This window comes from Vidua macroura, chromosome 9 (assembly GCF_024509145.1).
Source record: "Vidua macroura isolate BioBank_ID:100142 chromosome 9, ASM2450914v1, whole genome shotgun sequence".
Taxonomy (NCBI): Eukaryota; Metazoa; Chordata; class Aves; order Passeriformes; family Viduidae; genus Vidua; species Vidua macroura.
Window position 1 is genome coordinate 14,029,845 of NC_071579.1, and position 18,540 is coordinate 14,048,384.

General features: G+C 35.5%; 1 protein-coding gene across 8 annotated transcripts in view; it reads right to left on the reverse strand.

The window, feature by feature from the left end:
- LOC128811200 (hornerin-like) overlaps window positions 1–18,540 on the reverse strand; it is a 74,910-nt gene that overhangs the window by 3,236 nt on the left and 53,134 nt on the right. For 3 of the 8 annotated variants that reach the window (XM_053984609.1, XM_053984603.1, XM_053984602.1), the window contains 31 exons: window positions 16,148–16,189; window positions 16,007–16,045; window positions 15,565–15,606; window positions 15,425–15,463; window positions 15,042–15,083; window positions 14,901–14,939; window positions 14,459–14,500; window positions 14,319–14,357; window positions 14,148–14,192; window positions 13,658–13,699; window positions 12,999–13,037; window positions 11,949–11,987; window positions 11,220–11,258; window positions 10,932–10,970; window positions 10,608–10,646; window positions 10,299–10,337; window positions 9,607–9,636; window positions 8,136–8,177; window positions 7,579–7,617; window positions 6,731–6,769; window positions 6,436–6,474; window positions 6,045–6,083; window positions 5,642–5,680; window positions 5,040–5,078; window positions 4,560–4,598; window positions 4,174–4,209; window positions 3,418–3,447; window positions 2,442–2,477; window positions 1,948–1,983; window positions 872–910; window positions 412–450 (listed from right to left, as the gene is read on the reverse strand). In XM_053984609.1, coding sequence (XP_053840584.1) covers window positions 412–450; window positions 872–910; window positions 1,948–1,983; window positions 2,442–2,477; window positions 3,418–3,447; window positions 4,174–4,209; window positions 4,560–4,598; window positions 5,040–5,078; window positions 5,642–5,680; window positions 6,045–6,083; window positions 6,436–6,474; window positions 6,731–6,769; window positions 7,579–7,617; window positions 8,136–8,177; window positions 9,607–9,636; window positions 10,299–10,337; window positions 10,608–10,646; window positions 10,932–10,970; window positions 11,220–11,258; window positions 11,949–11,987; window positions 12,999–13,037; window positions 13,658–13,699; window positions 14,148–14,192; window positions 14,319–14,357; window positions 14,459–14,500; window positions 14,901–14,939; window positions 15,042–15,083; window positions 15,425–15,463; window positions 15,565–15,606; window positions 16,007–16,045; window positions 16,148–16,189 — 1,206 coding nt within the window. The remainder of the gene's footprint in view (window positions 1–411; window positions 451–871; window positions 911–1,947; window positions 1,984–2,441; window positions 2,478–3,417; window positions 3,448–4,173; window positions 4,210–4,559; window positions 4,599–5,039; window positions 5,079–5,641; window positions 5,681–6,044; window positions 6,084–6,435; window positions 6,475–6,730; window positions 6,770–7,578; window positions 7,618–8,135; window positions 8,178–9,606; window positions 9,637–10,298; window positions 10,338–10,607; window positions 10,647–10,931; window positions 10,971–11,219; window positions 11,259–11,948; window positions 11,988–12,998; window positions 13,038–13,657; window positions 13,700–14,147; window positions 14,193–14,318; window positions 14,358–14,458; window positions 14,501–14,900; window positions 14,940–15,041; window positions 15,084–15,424; window positions 15,464–15,564; window positions 15,607–16,006; window positions 16,046–16,147; window positions 16,190–18,540) is intronic. The other 5 variants (XM_053984606.1, XM_053984605.1, XM_053984604.1 and 2 more) reach the window with 5 other exon arrangements.

The following is an 18,540-nucleotide window of genomic DNA, read 5'->3' on the forward strand; positions in this document are numbered from 1 at the left end:
ACTATTATTTCCTTTAAAAAGGAAAAGTGTTTTCTTCAAAGCAAGACAGAACTACTTAAGACAAACACATACTAAATCAATGAAAAGCTGAGCTCTGAGCACAAAGTGTATCATTATTATTATAAATTTAAAGATAAATAGCTGTTCAGAAGTTCCTTACACACACAGATCCAATGGCCTCATTCTGTGATTACTAGAAGTTCAGCTACACAGTAAAGTGCTGTCTCAAAACTGCAAAAATAAATTTTGTGTTTGCCTTTGTTGAGAGTATCCCAGATAAGTAAATCATGTGCCACTCTTTGCATATTAAAGTAAAACTCTAACTGTCTAGTCCACAACTAACTTGGTATTGGGTTGTTTTAGCAGGTGTGTAAGAAGAGAGAAAGGTGAATTTGAATGTTTTGTACTTACTGGTTTACCGTGTTGTTTGCCTCCAGAAGGATATGAGCCCTGTAAGAAGTCAATCAGACTTGTATTAATTGAATGTAAAATCTTCTATCACTGTCTTGAGACAGTTTTTTCAGTGCTTAGGACAAGCTTATTTGGGTGTTCTTTGAAGAAAGAAAAGCTTAAAATTTACACTCTGTACTACACACCACAACAATGGCAATTTGAATCAAGAAAGCAGTGTTATGAAATACAGACTGGCAACTATAGTATGTTCAAAGGAATATTTTACACAGAGCAGTAACTCATTGTAACCAAATCTTTTATTCACCTTACTGAGGAAACTTTGATCCATATTACCTCCACTGTTTAAACTTAATAAAATGGCCAAATTAATGTATCTGTCAGCATCAAGTAACTGACCTGATCTAGAAAGTATGTTAGGAAAGAGTTTGAAGTGATGGGATGGAAAGAGAATACTCACCTGCCCACCATATTGGCTGCCTCCTGAGGGATAAGATCCCTATTAAAAAAAAATCACAGAAAATTAACAGCAGTTACTTTTTGTTTTTCTGTGCAGAATGAAACATCACAGGACTTTTGAGAGGAGATCTCAGTCATAATCTAGAAAGTATATTAATCTAACAAGATGCAGTGAAAGACTTCTGATCTAATGCCTCCAATTTCTTCAACAGCTGAAAGCAGTAAATTGGGCAGTCACAAAACACCTTCTGAGACTGTTCTGTTCCATAAAAAATGGATCAAAAGTGCCTTACATATGGCTCTATTCAAGAGAAAAAAAAATTACTTTATTTGTGATTTTCTACTATATCAGACATGTTTAGAGAGCACCATGTGTATTATTGTAAAAACATTGTTAATATTACCAAATAGGTAGTTTGGGAAAAAAAATTATTTGCAGCTGTTAAGAATCCTCTCCATTCTACATGAGATTATCTTTTTAATAGAGTGATACTGAACACCAGTGCTTGCCAGTGGAGTAAAAAGCAATTAATTTTTTTTAATATGGTAGAGTGAGACATTGCAAACACAGTAATACTAATGAAAACTAAGCTCCATCTTTTGAGTTAGACATGCATTTCATCTGTCAGCTATTTGCACTAGTGACTTTTCTGAATCAGTGGCAAACACTGCATAAGGTATATGTTTAACAGGAAGAGTCCTGAGGTGACTATAAAGAGGAAAGTAGTGTTATTGTGTGCGACACACTGGAATTTATATTTTTAAGCATTATCTATTGGTTTATTCTGTACCAAATTTTCCAAGTACTTAGTGTAAATATTAAAATAATCACTTGAAATATGAGGCATTCTGAGGTAAAACAACTAAAACTATGATCTATGGAGTTTCTTTATGTGGAAATTTGTTCATGCTACTCAATTTTGAGTAGACTCCAGCTACTGACAGTCCCTGTTTTCAAATATTTATTAGGAGTAAAATGACCCTAAAAACCTGTCAGTATATGTACTGCATGATATTTTTTCAGCTGATAAATTGCAAATAGAAGTAAGATCTTGAAAACAAAGAAAATTTGCTTGCCTGTCCACCATACTGATTGCTTCCAGGATATGAACCCTATAAAAAGAATGCAATTTTTTAATAATTTTTTTTAATAGTAACAAATTTTTAAATGGCAAAAAAAGATCCTGGACCTAATATAATATAAACAGTACTCATGATACTGATTAACTGGAAGAACTTTACACAGTTACTAATGCAGTGGCAAATGACTAATTATCCACACATCATATTGGTGGTTTATGCAGTGAGATTAACCCTGTGAATGATTCTTCAGTAATTTTTTAAGGTAAGAAAGCTTCCATAACTACAAACTTGGCTCTTATATATGGAAGGATATAACTGAAATGCCAAGAGTGATTGAATAAAAGCCCCCTGCACTCTCTGGAATTATTGTACCTATCTCTCTGACTAAACTGAACTCAATATTTAATGGCTGCTGGCAAATGTGACAACTGAGCCATGTTTATTCCTGAGGAACTAATCTGTGTAAATGTTAGAGACAAGCTGCCTACCTGTCCACCATGGTAGTTGGTTCCTGCGAAATAGCCCTGCATTCAACAGAAACAGCAATGTTTACTCTGCATTAGCTTCTGTGTCACACAGAGGAAATCCAAGAGAACACACTGACTTATTGCAATGATCGAGTCATTTACACTGCTTACTATTATTCTGATTCATCTTGATTTATATGTCAAGGAATATATATGTGTATATATATATATAATGTGTATATATAAGTGAGTATTATTATTATTATTCTTATATAATTTCTATTTATATAAAGTCTAATTTATGTGTTGTTTTCAACACTTTTGATTCTCAGAATTGGCATATATACCATGGGTTATATACTTGGGCATGTCATTTTTCTTGATTATGCAGACCAATAAAGAGAAGTAGTGATCCAAGCAATTTTGACTTTACTGAAAAAAAAAACAGGTAACTGAACCCTCCTTCAGAAGTAAATTAACTTGATCTCAGCAAAACAGTGTGGGGGGGTGGATTTTGTATGTTTGGGGGTTTTTGGCTTTTTTTTCAGGAATTCACAAAGAAATAGGAAATATACTAATTAGACAGAAAAATGGAAATAGCTTTAACTTTTCCAAATTTGTTTCTCTGCTCCATTGTGAAAGCATTTGGAGCCAAGATTTTAATCTAAGTTTCACTAGTTCAATCATACTGTTAATAACTATCATAAGAGCAAAGTCCAAAACCCCACAGGTACACCATGAGATATTTGTGAAACAGATTCTTAGAAAAGTCCCAGGCCTCTCTTACAAACTGAGTAGCTAGTTTTGAATACAATACTATGGTTGCAAGTCACTTAATATTTTTGCCTTTAGCACGTTCAAAATTGCTCATTTTAGCATAATGTGGAAAAAGATTTCACCATAGAACTTCAGAATTATTTCAAGTACTGTTCCTTGGGAATTTTCCAGTATGTGTACATACTATGAGAAAATATAGATAAAGACAAGCAATACTTACTGAACCTCCACCGGGGCACACACACCCACCCTGTACAAAACACAACCAAACTTACTTTCCTGGGTCTATGATTGGAATAGGCCTCTGAATTAGTAAATCAGACTCATATTCTGCTACTCTAAGAAAATGGACTATAAATCACTGCTCATCAACTTATCAAACTCCATTTAAAAAGGCAGTTTCTTTATCTCTCCCCTGCCCTTTTAGGCTGTGCACTTACTGATCAAATTTTTAAATAGAATCTTCTAAGTTCTCATTTAAAATTTACAGTAAAAACCTACTCACAAAAGGATAAATTAAAAATTCTTAATAGTAATACAGCTTATATTTTATTTTCCCTTGAGGATACCAGAGCAACTAGAATTTCCCCAGGGAACTGATCAGAATTCAAGAAGGATTTGGACAATACTCTCAGGGATGTGTTGTCATTCTTGGGGTGTCCTGCACACGGCCAGGAATTGGACTGGATAATCCTGATGGATCCTTCCAACTCAGCATACTCTATGATCCTATGGATACATGCAGTATCTTCACTCTTTAGATGACTTCCAGTGGAGGCCTATTAGGTAACTTCTACTCTGATAAAACTTAGAGGTGGGCAGGTGTTCACTATTCAGTGTCTCACTTTCCAGATTCTATCTGGATAAAATGTGTGACTGGAACTGTGTGACAGTTTTTGTGAAGGAAAGTTACACAAAGCAATTTGTGAGTATATGACACTAGCAGTACTGAACAGTGCAGAGAAAGAAAACATACCTGTCCACCAGACTGTCTGACTCCTGAAGAAAAGCCCTGGAAGAAACGAGTTACTTAATTACTTCTGTGTTACTCAGTAACATTTTCACTTGTTCTCTGTGGTTCTCAGTCTTTCAAATTTCTTCCATTTAAACATAACAGAAAAAAATTGGCTTCTTAAACTGTGATAGGTTGAAGAAACATTTCCATGCAGTGTCACAGGCCCCTGCATCATTTGCTCTTAACGTGATCTGATATACCAGACAGATTCATACTTAGCAATCCTGCTTCAGTCTGGCTTAAAGCTATTCTATCTCAGAATGTTCCTTTTTTGCAAAAAATACCGGACTGTTTTCCTGATGAACTGTGTATCCAAACTGCAAGTACCATGAAAGTAGAAGTTGTACCTGTCCACTATACTGGCTGCTTCCTGAAGAAGCTATACCCTAAAGAAATGAAAAACACATTTGTATTTGTTGCACATTCTTTAGCTTATGACCTGTCACAGAAAAACACATTTTTATTTGTCTTCCTTGGATTTAAGTGCCACAGAGACATGAACATTTACTATATAACCATACTGAAATCCACTGAAAGCCTTTACAGTGGCTGTTGTTAAAACAGAACAATGAAGTTTAAATCAAAGTCAGCTTCAGGCAGGTGTGAGTAGTGCTCTGCCTTGGACTGTGTGCTTACAGCAGCCTTCCATACTTTGCTTATGTGAGTGGCCTGACACAGCAGAGTCAGATATTCATCTATTCTGCCTAAACACTGTTTCTCTGTAAGATACTCCTTTAAAATTTCCTGATTTTCACCAAAAAAAAAAAAAAAAAAAAAAAAGGCAAACAATGGAGAAAACCACCTATAAACAGAAAAACAATTCTCACCTGTCCTCCATAAGGTCTGCCTCCTGAGAAAGATGGACCCTGTAGTAAAGGTGCAAATTATTTCTCAAATCAAAAAGCTTCTTTAAGAGCTTTTTAAAGAAACACTATTTTTTTCCTCAGTTGCACAATGAAAAAATGACAGGACGATAAACACTCAGCCTATTGCTTTATGTGTCACTCCATATTAGAGGCTATACCTCCAGGCAGCACTAGAACTCTGTCATCTTTCATTTCAAAGGGGCATGAGGAGTCTTAGTAACTCCTCACCTTCTCCCCTCTTCCTATTTTAAATCATACTGCTTTTCAGATATCAACTCTGATACTGCATTTTGCTGAAGGAAATGAGGTAGAGGAGGGATGAGTCTGCTTCCTTATTGTTAGAGCTAAGAAACCTTTACAGCACAGGGTAGGTTAGAGGGTAATACAAGGCCAGAACTGCATTTAAGATAAGAGAAGCAGCAGATCTCCATAGTTTTTGTATTGCTTCATAACATATATCTTTAGATACCTATCTGTTATCAGATAAATAGACTTTTCACAAAATATTTTTCAGTCAATTTTAAAGTACCAAGTTTTGGTGCAGAACAAGAAAAGATTCTCACCTGTCCTCCATACTGGCTGCCTCCTGAAGAAGGTGAACCCTGAACAAAAAAGAATTAAATAATCTCTATATCCATGTCATAGTACTCCTTTAAACCATGGTCCATATGAAGGAGTACCCAGTTTCCTTCACTCCAGAACTGGGAGTGGACTGAACCAGACTGTGCCAAAATGGCTGAGGTTCATCTGCATTTACCACGATGCATCAGAAATTCCATCTTAAAAACTCTTCTGTGGCTTGGGATCCCATACATTTATAACCATTATATACTTAGCAACAAATTAGATAAAAAATGGACAGAAGCCCCCAAACCAAACCCCAATCTCCTTAAAATGTTCTTGTACCCAGAGAACTGCTAAATCTCTTTGCTAAAGTAGTAAATGCTGTAAGGGAAGGATATTCACCTGTCCACCATATTGGCTGCCTCCTGAGGAAGGTGAACCCTGAAAATAAACAAAAAATGAAAACTGTAATCTTGTTACACCTGTTTCATAGACTCATTGAATCATTTCATGAGGCTTTAAAAATTCTGGTTAGCTTCATAAAGTATTGATTTATTTCAGAGAGACCTGATATCTAGTCCTGCAAATTTCAATTGAGTCAACCATGTATTTTACATACTATTTTTTCTTAGTTTTAGATCATGATCTTCATCTGAACTTGTTTTGTTTAATTACAGTAGCATCAGAACACTACAGAGAAAGATTTACTAAAAAGATTTTAGATTAAAGCTAAGATAGAATCAGTCAGGTGGACAATAAATAAACTACAAAAATGGGGACTATTAATGCTTACTTGTCCACCATACTGGCTGCCTCCATAAGAAGATGACTCCTGAAAAAAATTGATAATTAGTTATTTCTGAATATCTAATTCATGGAAAGAAGTGGCAAAGACACCTATATTTTGAGTTATTTGAGTGTTTGTGTGTAATTATCCCAAAATAAACTCTGCTTTTTTGTCTTCCTTGAATTCACAATATTACTACAGAGTATAGACCACTGTCAATTTTCTTGATATATTAAATTGAGATCCTTAATATAAGTCAAATATTTACGAAAACATATAAAATATTAAAGTAAGAACTTACATGTCCTCCATACTGGCTAGCTCCAGAGGAATATGAATCCTGTAAAGAATACCAGATGAGTGAATTACCTGCAGTAGGATTTCCTTAAATCAAAACATGACTCTGCCAGGACAACAGGAGCAAGAGAGCAAGGTAAGAGTGAAGACAGGTGAGCAGGACTTTCAGAATTCTTTAATAACTAAGATTTAAGTTGAGCAAGTAAATTTGAGATCCTTAGCAAGGATCCTTATAATTAAAGTAAATTTGAGATCCTTAGCAAGGGTGGGAGGCAAAGACATAGTGCTTTATTTGTGTGACATGTTGGGAAGGTTAAAGTGACATTCTTTCCTGTTCTTTTTCTGCTCACTTCTGGAGAATGACTTCTTTTTATTTGGAAAGCTGAATGCTGGGCCAGAACTAACAGCAAAATATTGAGGACTACCAAACAGGACACTGAAAACCATACTAAGAAAATTTACTGAAACTTCATAACCTCATACAATAAGAGGTCTCTTTAAAGAGGGGAGATTGGATTTTTTTTTCATAACGGAATTAGGTCAAATAGGAATAAAAATGGATGCATTTTGATTCATTCTTTCTTCATACTTTTTTTTTTTGTTTGTTTGTTTGGTTTTTGTTTGTTTGTTTGTTTTGAGCTTCATTTTGCAAATTTCATAAAGCCAAGGCACTATTTGCTAAAAAATCAATTGGTATAATTTTTAGGACATATCTAACTCAATGCTGAATTTCATTTGCTGGGCTTTTGTTCCTTTTACCCAGTTCCTATATAAAAATTGAATTTAACTGAATGAATTAACAATCATTTTCAGAAGTGGCAAACTGCCTCTCCTTTTGGAATGAATGGTTACCTGGCTGTTGTACTGGCTGCCTCCAGAAGAAGATGAGTCCTAGGGAAAAATGCAAACAGCAATTATTTTGCTCTAGAAGAAGTCTTTTGTAGCAAAACTTCTTGAAAGATAGTAATATGTAAATACTAATACTAAAGTTTCTCACAGTAAATTATCTAACAGGAATAAAATCATATAAATCCATGTCCTTGGGGGATATTTTTATATAATTCCAAGGAAGCCAATGGAATTGACTCCCAAAGTAAATATTTATACTGTTATCTACCCGTGTTTGTAACAACACTTTTCATTGTAAGACTTCTCTTTGAATGAAAATTATTTCAAATGGAAAGAGAAACTGGGATCGCTGCATGAATGTCCTGTGTGCATTTTTTAGTTACAAATAAAAAGAATGTCACTTGTGACAATAACCTGCTTTGATTACAATTAAAAATTGTAACCAAATACATTTTCACAAGTGTATGACTTCTATGAGGCACTGATTCTTTTTATCCTCCTAGCCATTATATTGATAAGCAAACAGAGGACACACTTAAAAGCTGATGAATATTTCTTACATTTGCAGAGGAATCACTTCTGACTGAAGTAGGGGATCCACCCTATAAAGGAAAAAAAGAAAAGAAAAATTAGTCTTTGTCTTTGGTCATAAACTATAAATGAAACAAAACCTTAGAATATCTGTTCCATGGTATGTCAAAGAAAGAATATCACAGCCTGAAATTAGTTACACTTATACTTCACTTACTTTTATCAATTTGCCAATAGAGAAAATAGGCCCTTTTTTGGCCCAGAAGACCATAAATCATGAAGTATCATATTGTATCTACCTATGATTCATTGCCTAGGAAATAAGAGTATTTCCAAGGTGCAGGAATGTCCTTTACATGCTACATGTTGATTGTCCACATATAGTTTGCTTTGAAAACAGGGATTACCCTATTTCATCGTCCTTAAATAATTTCATATGGATTTAAAAGCACAAGTGAGAAGTTGCTCCATTTTTTATTTTGTTTATGTTTTAAATTTTGTAAACACTGTTTTTTGATACAAATTTTTATGATTGGCCATTTTATAGATTGGATATTATTTTAGCTTTCTTTCATGATAGGTCCTTTGTCAATTAATTCTGCTGTTTAATGCGATTTTTTTTGGGCTTTTTGAGAAGAGATACACATCTCTGTAAATACTGTATAGCTGCTGACATCACTGCTCAGAAATGTAACTCACTGCCAGCTTTGGAGCTTCCTGGCTTTTATCAGAAATCATGTGGCCAGCAAGCAGCACTAGGCAAGTGATTGTCCCCCTACACTGATGGGGCACTGATGAAGCTGCCACCTTGAATCCTTGTTCACTTTTGGGCCCCTCACTAAAAGAAGGACCTTGAGGTGTGGGATTGTGTCCAAAAATTGGCAAAGGGGCTGGGGAAGGGTCTGGAGCACAAGGTTTGTGAGGAGCAGCTGAAGGTACTGGGGTTGTTTAGCCTGGACAAAAAGAGGCTCAGGTGGGACCTTATTGCTCTCTACAACTCCCTGAAAGGAGGTTGTAGCCAGGTGGGGGTTGGTCCCTTCTTTCAAGTGACAAGCAATAGAACAAGAGGAAATGGCCTCAAACTGCTCCAGGGGAGGGTCACATTGGATTTTAGGAAACAATTTCTTCACTGAAAGGATTATCAAGCACTAGAGAGGTTGCTGAGGAAGGGGCTGAGTCACCAGCCCCAGAGGTATTGAAAAGACGTGTACATGGGGCACTTAGAGACATGGCTAAGTGGTGACCTTGGCAGTGCTGAGTTAATGGTTGGACCCGAGGCATTCTCCAACCTAAATGATTCAATGATTCTGTAACACTGAATCTTGGCATAATAAGAAATAACTCCTGCCACACCAGAACCATCTAAGTCACCAAAGGAACAATGAATGTAAAATTAAGAGTACATTAAAATGATTAAGTTGGAAATAAATAAGATCTCACATAAATTTCCAGTTAAATAGTTTAGTAAAAGAAAATGTATAATGAACAAGTAGCACTTACAGGACTTCCCCCAGAACAATCACATCCACCCTGTAAAGAATGCAGAAATTATTCAAGATGTCAAGAGCACAGGACTGAAATGGGTCCTAGTTACAACTCAAATTACTTCTACCATCCCAGGCATGCAAACCATAAAGCTACATTTTAACTGCCCAGCTTCTAGAACTATTTCATCCTATGCAACTATTTCTGCACTTATTGCTCTGATGGGGCAACAAAATGCTAATTTTTCTATCTTAAAAATAATACTCAGCAAAAGGATGAATACAAAATTCTGTGTAGTACCACAGAAAGCAATTTTTTTTTTCTAAATAGGCAAGAGTACCTAGAGTACATTTAGTGTTGTTTCATGTTACAGACGATACAGAAAACAGGTGATTTCTACTCTGATAAAACTAACTGAGAGTGGCCAGAAGTTCACCATTCAGTGCCTCACTTTTTCACTTTTTCAATATGCATGAGCATTGTTTAATACCAAAGCAGGTGGAGAAGCTGAGATACACATGTGCCAAACAGTCACTGCTGGCTACTCTGGCTTGCAGGATGTCCAATTGACAAAAGAAAACAATGTGTTGCTGAGGCTTTGGGCAAAAAGGACAGTGGTGAAGGAAAACAGTTCTTGGAAAGATGAGAGAAATAAATTAGAGTGCCTGACACTAGCCCAGCTGAAGACTGGAGAAAGAAATTCATACCTGTCCACCAGACTGGCTGCCTCCTGAGGAAGGTGAACCCTGTAAACATTACATTCTTGTTTAAATTTTTTTCTGTGACACATGCATTTAAATACAAAGGTAGTAATGTCTTTTACTCTTTTAACTGTGTTTGAAAAGATCTGTTTGGTTGAAAATGCAATTTTATCTATAGAAAGATTAATGAAGGTAAAATAAACCACAGGGTAGTCTGGAAACTACCAGTGTTGCCAATCTGGTAATATTTTCTTGAAATACATACACTGGGGGGAAAATGCCTCACAATAACAATGAAGAAGAAAAATTTCCTACCTGCCCACCATACTGGCTGCTTCCAGATGAGGATGAGTCCTGAAAAAAAATAAAAATCACTTACTTTATATTTAAAATATATAAATTAATGCCAAATATTTATTACTTTCATTTTTCCTGGTGTTAAAACATCAGTTAATACATGATTTGTATTTTGATTACACTTGATTATGCTTGCATTTGGAATTTTACATAGAATTATGTAAGGAAGAATGAACCTATCTTTTTCATTCACAGATTAAAAATTGCTGTAATACAATATGAGGCCTCAAACTTCTGTATGACTGATACTTCAGATCAAAAATACAAAGATTTAGTATTTACCTGTCCACTGGAGTAGCTACCACTTTGAGAAGATGAGCCCTGCAAAAAGAAGACCCAATTTATTTTTGTTTGAAATGGCTTCTGGTGAACAAGACTGTTGTACACACACAATTTTAAATTTTTTTTATTTAAACAGTTTGCAATTTGATTTCACAAGACATGATGCCAGATGTCATGAGAAATTCTAGGAAATTAATGGTTTGGTGTCATTTACTCATTGGGATATTTTTTAAATAGCACAGCCATTTTGAAAGACAACTGCAAATAATAAATAAAATAGATGCTTACATGTCCACCTGACTGGCTGCCTCCTGGGGAATAAAAATCCTGGAAAAATGTATTTAAAATGAAATTACATGAAAAAACCAAACCCAAAAAACTGGAAAGATCAGAGTGGAAGAAAAACACTCCTCCTCACTTCTGCACATGTCTTAATTTTCTGTTATGGGTTGTTCAAGAAAAACAAAAAAAATCTACTGTCTTTCTATATAAAACAGCAAATGCCCTTCATGACTGTTCATAGTTGCTCTTTTGGTGGAAGATATTCTCTAGGATACAACAGCTGAAAGAGTTAAATCTCCAACAAAATATTTTCTCAGTCAGTGTAATTAGAATAAATACAATATGTGCCATGTCAAAATGATAGGGAAATGGAAGCCTTCATAAGTAAGTTATACAGCACAACAAGCAAAGGGTTGCACTTAGAATAAGTGCTGGAAAAATCATGGTATTGAAACTCTTTGCAGTCAATCAATGTTTTAAAAAGTGCAAGGACTTGAACAAGTAAATTGTGTTATCACATTTGTGATGTGAGTTTGAGATTCAAGAGCACACCTCAGCATCAGCTGGGATTTCTAGCAGTACTTAAACTCTTTAACCATGTCCTCATTCCTGCTGTGCTTGAGGGCTTTCTGTCCCACACTGGAACTGCCTCGGGGTTTCCACAGGAGATGTAATTTAGGTGCTGCCAAGCACTGGGGCTGGCACCTGGCACTACATAAAGGAAGGATTGCTTACCCGTTCACTCTGGCGGCTACCAGATGGTGAGGAGGAATCCTAAAAAATATCAGAATCTAGTTATTGCCATGGCAAATTGTATTATTTCTTTCTAAGCAAGGGTGGGAAGAAAAGGAAGGTACTGCTTGTGGGAAGGTTGAAGATGTAGGCTGTAGGATAAGCAGTCTACAAATTCTTTCTCTAGTCATTTCTGGAGAATGTAATTTCTTTATTTTGAAAGCTGAATCCTGATATAGTTAAATAAAGGAATGAGGTCACATCTCAATCTATTTTATTTCCTCCAGAATGTTTCAGGGGAAAACATCAACATTTGCAAAGCTGTTTTGATTTTTCAAAGACCAAGATGTGGTACACATCTGTTGCTACATCATAGTTTCTTTCAGAGGGATTTTTGGACCCTCTGCAGTATCATATTTTAGCTTTCTTGAATATCCATAAGAAGATTTGGTTCAGAAACTGCACTGAAGCTATTGACACAGTATACTTGCAACTAAAGTGCACATCTGAATTTGTAATTATTTTCAGAGAGCAATTTTCTACTAACCAGGACCCTGGAAAAGACTTTAAAATAGTAAAGTTTTATAAATTGCTTTAGCAGAGTTAATAGACTATATACTTTAGTCAGGAGAAAAGGCATCTTCTTAAGAAAAGCAGGCAGTTTTCACCACACTACATTAAAGCAGACCATTCCTATGCAGTATGTAGATGGAGGAACTTGAATCACATGTCTGGCATTGGAAAAACAAATGAAATGTAGTGCAAATTGGGGATTGAAAGAGGGAAGTAGTGATAGACAAATATTGAGTTTTGATGGAAATTGTGAAATAAAAAGAGCTTTCTTTGTAATTGCTACTTCTAACAACAAATTCAAAAAATGTTTGATTGATAGAAGTTGGAAATATTGTAACTGCATTTTTAATTTGTAAAGTCCTTATCATGTATAGCACGATCACCACGTGCCATCAGATAAGGTAAAGGTCCATGTAAGCACCTAGATACTTTAAAAGGTAGTCAATGAAGATAGTGATATTTTTGAGAAGAAATGCTTACACTGTCTTCAGTTTCACTGCCTCCTATGGAAGGTGAATCCTGTAAAATAATGGAAAAACATTTATTTTCATGTAAAAATGACTCTTACATGTTCTTAATTGTGGGGAATATAAAATAGAAGAATAAAACTAACTAAGCGCTTAGAATCTAAAATTTTACCTAAACTAGGGAATGTGCAAGAAAAGAAAAAATATTTAACTTTACCTGTTGCTTAAGCAGAAGTGGCTAGAAAAAAAACTTCCTTGCAAACATGCATTTTTATAAGAAAAAACTTCAATGAAGTTAATTTGCAAAGTTATCATTCTTTATATTAAAAAATCCCATTATTTAAACTTTCAACAGCTTCTCCATAAGTAAGGTATGTAAAGTAAATGCACAAAATATTTTTCTTTTGAATGAACTAACGCATGAACAATAAAGTTGTTAAAGCATTGAATAGTCACAGAGCTAGTCACAGTTAAAAATGGCATACGTAGTGCCTCATGCTCTCTACATTATGGAAACATTTTGAGTTGTTACAAAGGTAAAGAGAAACAAAAGTTAAAAGAGCATTTTCGTGGTCATGGTCACTTAAAAATAACCGAAGTATAGAATCCAGTACACATAAGAACCAACACAGCAAGCTTAAGCTTTTGATGTAGGAGACAAATAACATTTACCTGGCCATAACTCTCAGAACCACTATATACAGAAGATCCACCCTGTTCAGAAAAAATAAATAATTTTCATATTACAAACAGCCTTTTTTTTTTTCTGCTTACTGTAGGCATCTTCTTCTGGCAGATTAAAAAAACATGATTATTTACTGTTAAGCAACTCAGAGTTATGTCCCTGTAAAATACTAATGATATGTACTTTTTAAGTCAAATTCTAATTCCACTTTTGAAGAGACCTTTATCTCAGGTAACTCAAAGCTAGCATTGTTGAGAAGAATAACCCTTAAATGTTGGAGGCAGCTCACCTTTTACTGCCCTGTAAACTTTCAGGCTACTAAGCTAAAAGTATATACAAATTTACTCATTCCTCAAATAAAAGATCACTTTCACTAGAATATTGAGAGCTAAAATACAGATATAGCTGCATATTTACTTCACCCAGGGTATTGGCCCTCAGCAACATTTACACAAAGAAGAAGAGCAGAGTATTTACCTGACCATAGGATTCACTGCTGCCATCATAAGCAGAAGACCCTCCCTGAAGAGAAAATTAAAAAGCTTATTAATTTGATTATCCCAAGAAAGTGTTTTCCATCTTTCAGAAACATAATAGGAGGATAATAAAAGAAATCTGTTATCTCTACAAAGAAGAAAGAGCACTTACCTGTCCGTAAGATCCACCAGAATAGTAGGAAGGCCCTCCCTGCAGAGAAAACATAAACATTTACTGTTTTGTAGTTGAAAGTTCTCTCAAAGAATACTTTTAGGCTGCTCCTCAGCGGGCACAATGACCAGAATATTTACCTGGTTATCAGAGTAAGAACTGTGGGAAGAACCTGGGCCACCCTGAAAGAAAAACACAGACCAGCTATTTTCTTGCAGGTGAGAGTTTAAATACCTGCACATCTGATTCTCACTTTACCCTTTCTCCCAGTTTTGAGCTAATTTTTATGTGCCTAAGTAAAACTCAAGGCCATTGCTTTTAAAGTGGAAGAAATCTTCTGGTAGCAATTTTCTTGGCTTGCTGAAACTTGAATTCTGAAAAGAAACTGCTGAGACCCTTCTGTACTGCTCTCTGTTGAGTTTCACATCACCAGGTTACATTAGGGTTGATTAACTTTTCCTGTTCTAAGGGGTGACCGTCAGGTCTGTAATTTAATATGTCATAGCACCCATAATACTGGGAGTGAAGGAACCAGGAGGATGGGAGTCTGTATTGTCCTGGTGAGGGAGGAAGAACTACTACCTGTCCATAGGATCCTCCAGGATAGTAGAAAGGCCCTCCCTGTGCAGAAGACAGAATGGGTTACTGGTTTATATCTGGCTACTCCTTCAGGGAAGGTTTTAGATGGAGTCTCTGAATAGGGCATTTTATCTGAATGTTTACCTGGTTACCAGAATAAGTGTTGTATGAAGAACCTGGGGCTCTCTGAAATGAAAACACAGACTAGCTATTTGCTTGTAAACAGGGTGGTATCAATACTAATGTATCTAAATCTCAATCCAGGCCAGTACTCTTAAACAAGAAAGGGTTTCTTATCACTAATTTTTTGGTTAGATGAAAGATCATTCCATGGAAGTTGGAAGCACAATCTAGTCTTTTTCTCTGACAGACTTCATGTTGTAAGGTACAGACAGCTGATACAATTATTAGGTGTTATGATAGACTCAACTCTTGGGTGTTATATTTCACAGCAGCCACTACATGGGAAATATAGGAATGAAGATAAAAGAAATCTGTTATCTCTACAATGAAGAAAGAGAACCTACCTGTCCGTAAGATCCACCAGAATAGTAGGAAGGCCCTCCCTGCAGAGAAAACATAAACATTTAAAGTTTTGTAGTTGAAAGTTCTCTCAAGGAATACTTTTAGGCTGCTCCTCAGCGGGCACAGTGACCAGAATATTTACCTGGTTATCAGAGTAAGAACTGTGGGAAGAACCTGGGCCACCCTGAAAGAAAAACACAGACCAGCTATTTTCTTGCAGGTGAGAGTTTAAATACCTGCACATCTGGTTCTCATTTTACCCTTTCTCCCAGTTTTGAGCTAATTTTTATGTGCCTAAGTAAAACTCAAGGCCATTGCTTTTAAAGTGGAAGAAATCTTCTGGTAGCAATTTTCTTGGCTTGCTGAAACTTGAATTCTGAAAAGAAACTGCTGAGACCCTTCTGTACTGCTCTCTGTTGAGTTTCACATCACCAGGTTACATTAGGGTTGATTAACTTTTCCTGTTCTAAGGGGTGACTGTCAGGTCTGTAATTTAATATGTCATAGCACCCATAATACTGGGAGTGAAGGAACCAGGAGGATGGGAGTCTGTATTGTCCTGGTGAGGGAGGAAGAACTACTACCTGTCCATAGGATCCTCCAGGATAGTAGAAAGGCCCTCCCTGTGCAGAAGACAGAATGGGTTACTGGTTTATATCTGGCTACTCCTTCAGGGAAGGTTTTAGATGGAGTCTCTGAATAGGGCATTTTATCTGAATGTTTACCTGGTTACCAGAATAAGTGTTGTATGAAGAACCTGGGGCTCCCTGAAATGAAAACACAGACTAGCTATTTGCTTGTAAACAGACATTTACATAAACGAGTCTACTGTGAATTTCTATTCTTTCAAATAAAACTGTACAGCAACCACTAAAAGAGAATGCTGGTTCATACATTTTTTTAGAGATAAGGAAACCTGTAGCAGGTTCTGTTATTTCCTGTTCAGGTTGAAAGATTTGAAAATTGTACTAACATTCAGTTTTACTTTTTCTAATCTCAGAATCCCGTGTCATACCTTGGAGATCCATGTTTTTATAGATGATCATGACCTTGATGACCTTTTTAAAAACTGCCAGAATACTGGACTTTCAAAGTGTAAAAAGTATTTTGGAGAGCATATTTTTCAGCTCACCACTTAAAGGAAAAGACTATTTACCAGTTCCTGACATTCACTATAACTGTCACTTCCCCCTTATATAAAAAACAGGGGAAGTATTATTCTATGGTTAGGTTGCTTCCTCTGAGACTATTTGCAAACAAAGATCTTGTCTTTAAATGAAACTTGGAGAAAAAGCAGAATAATTACAGTGTGAGGAATTTGGGGTTCCACATACATAAACCCATTTTTCCTCTGAAACAAGATGGTTTAAAGATGTATAGCTCTGACTCTTAATTTATAATATTCCAGGTTTGAAGAGACTTTTGTGTAACTCACAGCTTTTAAATCTAGAAGAAACCTTTTTGCTAGAATTTTTCTCTTCTACTGAAGAATCTTCAAGGAATCAGAATAAACTGAGTTGGAAGGGACCCAAGAGGATTATCAGGTTAAACTCCTAATCCTGCACAGGACCAGCCCCAGGAGTCACACCATGTGCCTGAGAGCATTGTCCAAACACTTCTTGAATTCTGTCAGGCTTGGTGCTGTGACCACTGCACTAGGAAGTCGATCACACTCTCTTTTATGTAAGATTTATGAGTGGTAGTTTATTTGTACATATACACCTACCAGAGCTTGCTTTTTCACTATTATTAGAATGTAACCTGTCATGGACAATCTGTTTACATGCTACTGTAAGAACTGTAGCTGCCACATGTAGAGGGCCCTGGACAGAGAATGAAAACAAGACCATAAAAGCAAAGATCAAATCTACTGTTACATAATTTATCATAAATTAATTTGATCAGCTGATATGATTGCAAATTGGAAAAAAAGTCTCTTGTGTATCAAAGTTGACACAACTGCATTGAGAACTGGTTTTCTAATCTGTTCTATTTTGATATCTTATTTTCTTCATGATGAAAATTTCTTGTTGATAGCAACTAAATACACTCTCCTCAACCAAACTGGCTAGATTTATGTTAAAAACTTTTTTTTTTTTTTGCAACAATTAAAGCATACAAAGCAAAAAGTTTATTAGAATGAAAAAAACTTGCATAAAGATCTCCACCTTTTTCCTTATAAATAGATTATTGTACGGTCACATGACAAATAATTTTTTTTTTCCTCAATGATGTTTCAGTATTATTTATTTTAATGGACTAGTTTATATTTTAAAGCATGTAAACCATGATTGCTGCTTAGCCCCAGTTATATGAAAGAGGTGGTATTGTATCAAACCAGTATTGTTGCTATATTTTAAGTTAATGAGTTTAAGTTCAGAAAGCAGTAATTTCTTTATACAATTAGTTTGTTTAAATAGCATGGGGGTTTTTACAGAAAGAATAATTCACAAAATGCTTCTTATTGAAATTGAAAACTAAAAAAAAATACTACACCATTCAAATGGGTTTATATAAATACAGCTTCAATAAAAGATTCAGAAATATGTATCCTGATACAAGACAGGTTACTTTAAAATCCAAGGTGATTTTAAAAGCCAGAAGCCTGGTAGAGCTAGTCTATAATGCCCACATAAGCACATTCCTGGGCCTTTTCCCTGGCCCAGAGGCATTGCCTAAGAGAAAGGTTTATCCAGTGCAACTGACATTGGAATTTCAGTTTTTCTCTTTACAGGCAAGAAGAGTTTAAATGTTGATTTAAGAGATTACATTTTGAAATATTTATCAAATTCTGTCACAGTATTTTATTGCACCAGTGAGAAAGACAAGGAAACTAAGCTGGATGCAACTAAGTACTGTGGTTACTACAAGGTATATTGACTGGGTTTTGAACACAATGAATAATTGGCACATAATAGTCAAGTGACAGAGCATGTGGATCACCAAGAACAGTTACAGAAAATTAGTGGTCAAATGGTAATTATGCAGTTAAGTGGAACTCATTTTTTCATTTAATTGTATATAGTTCTACTCATACTAAGGAAATCACCATTAATGTTTACTGTTAACCCAATGTCCATATTTACAAGACAATTAATTCAAAATACTCCATTATGTA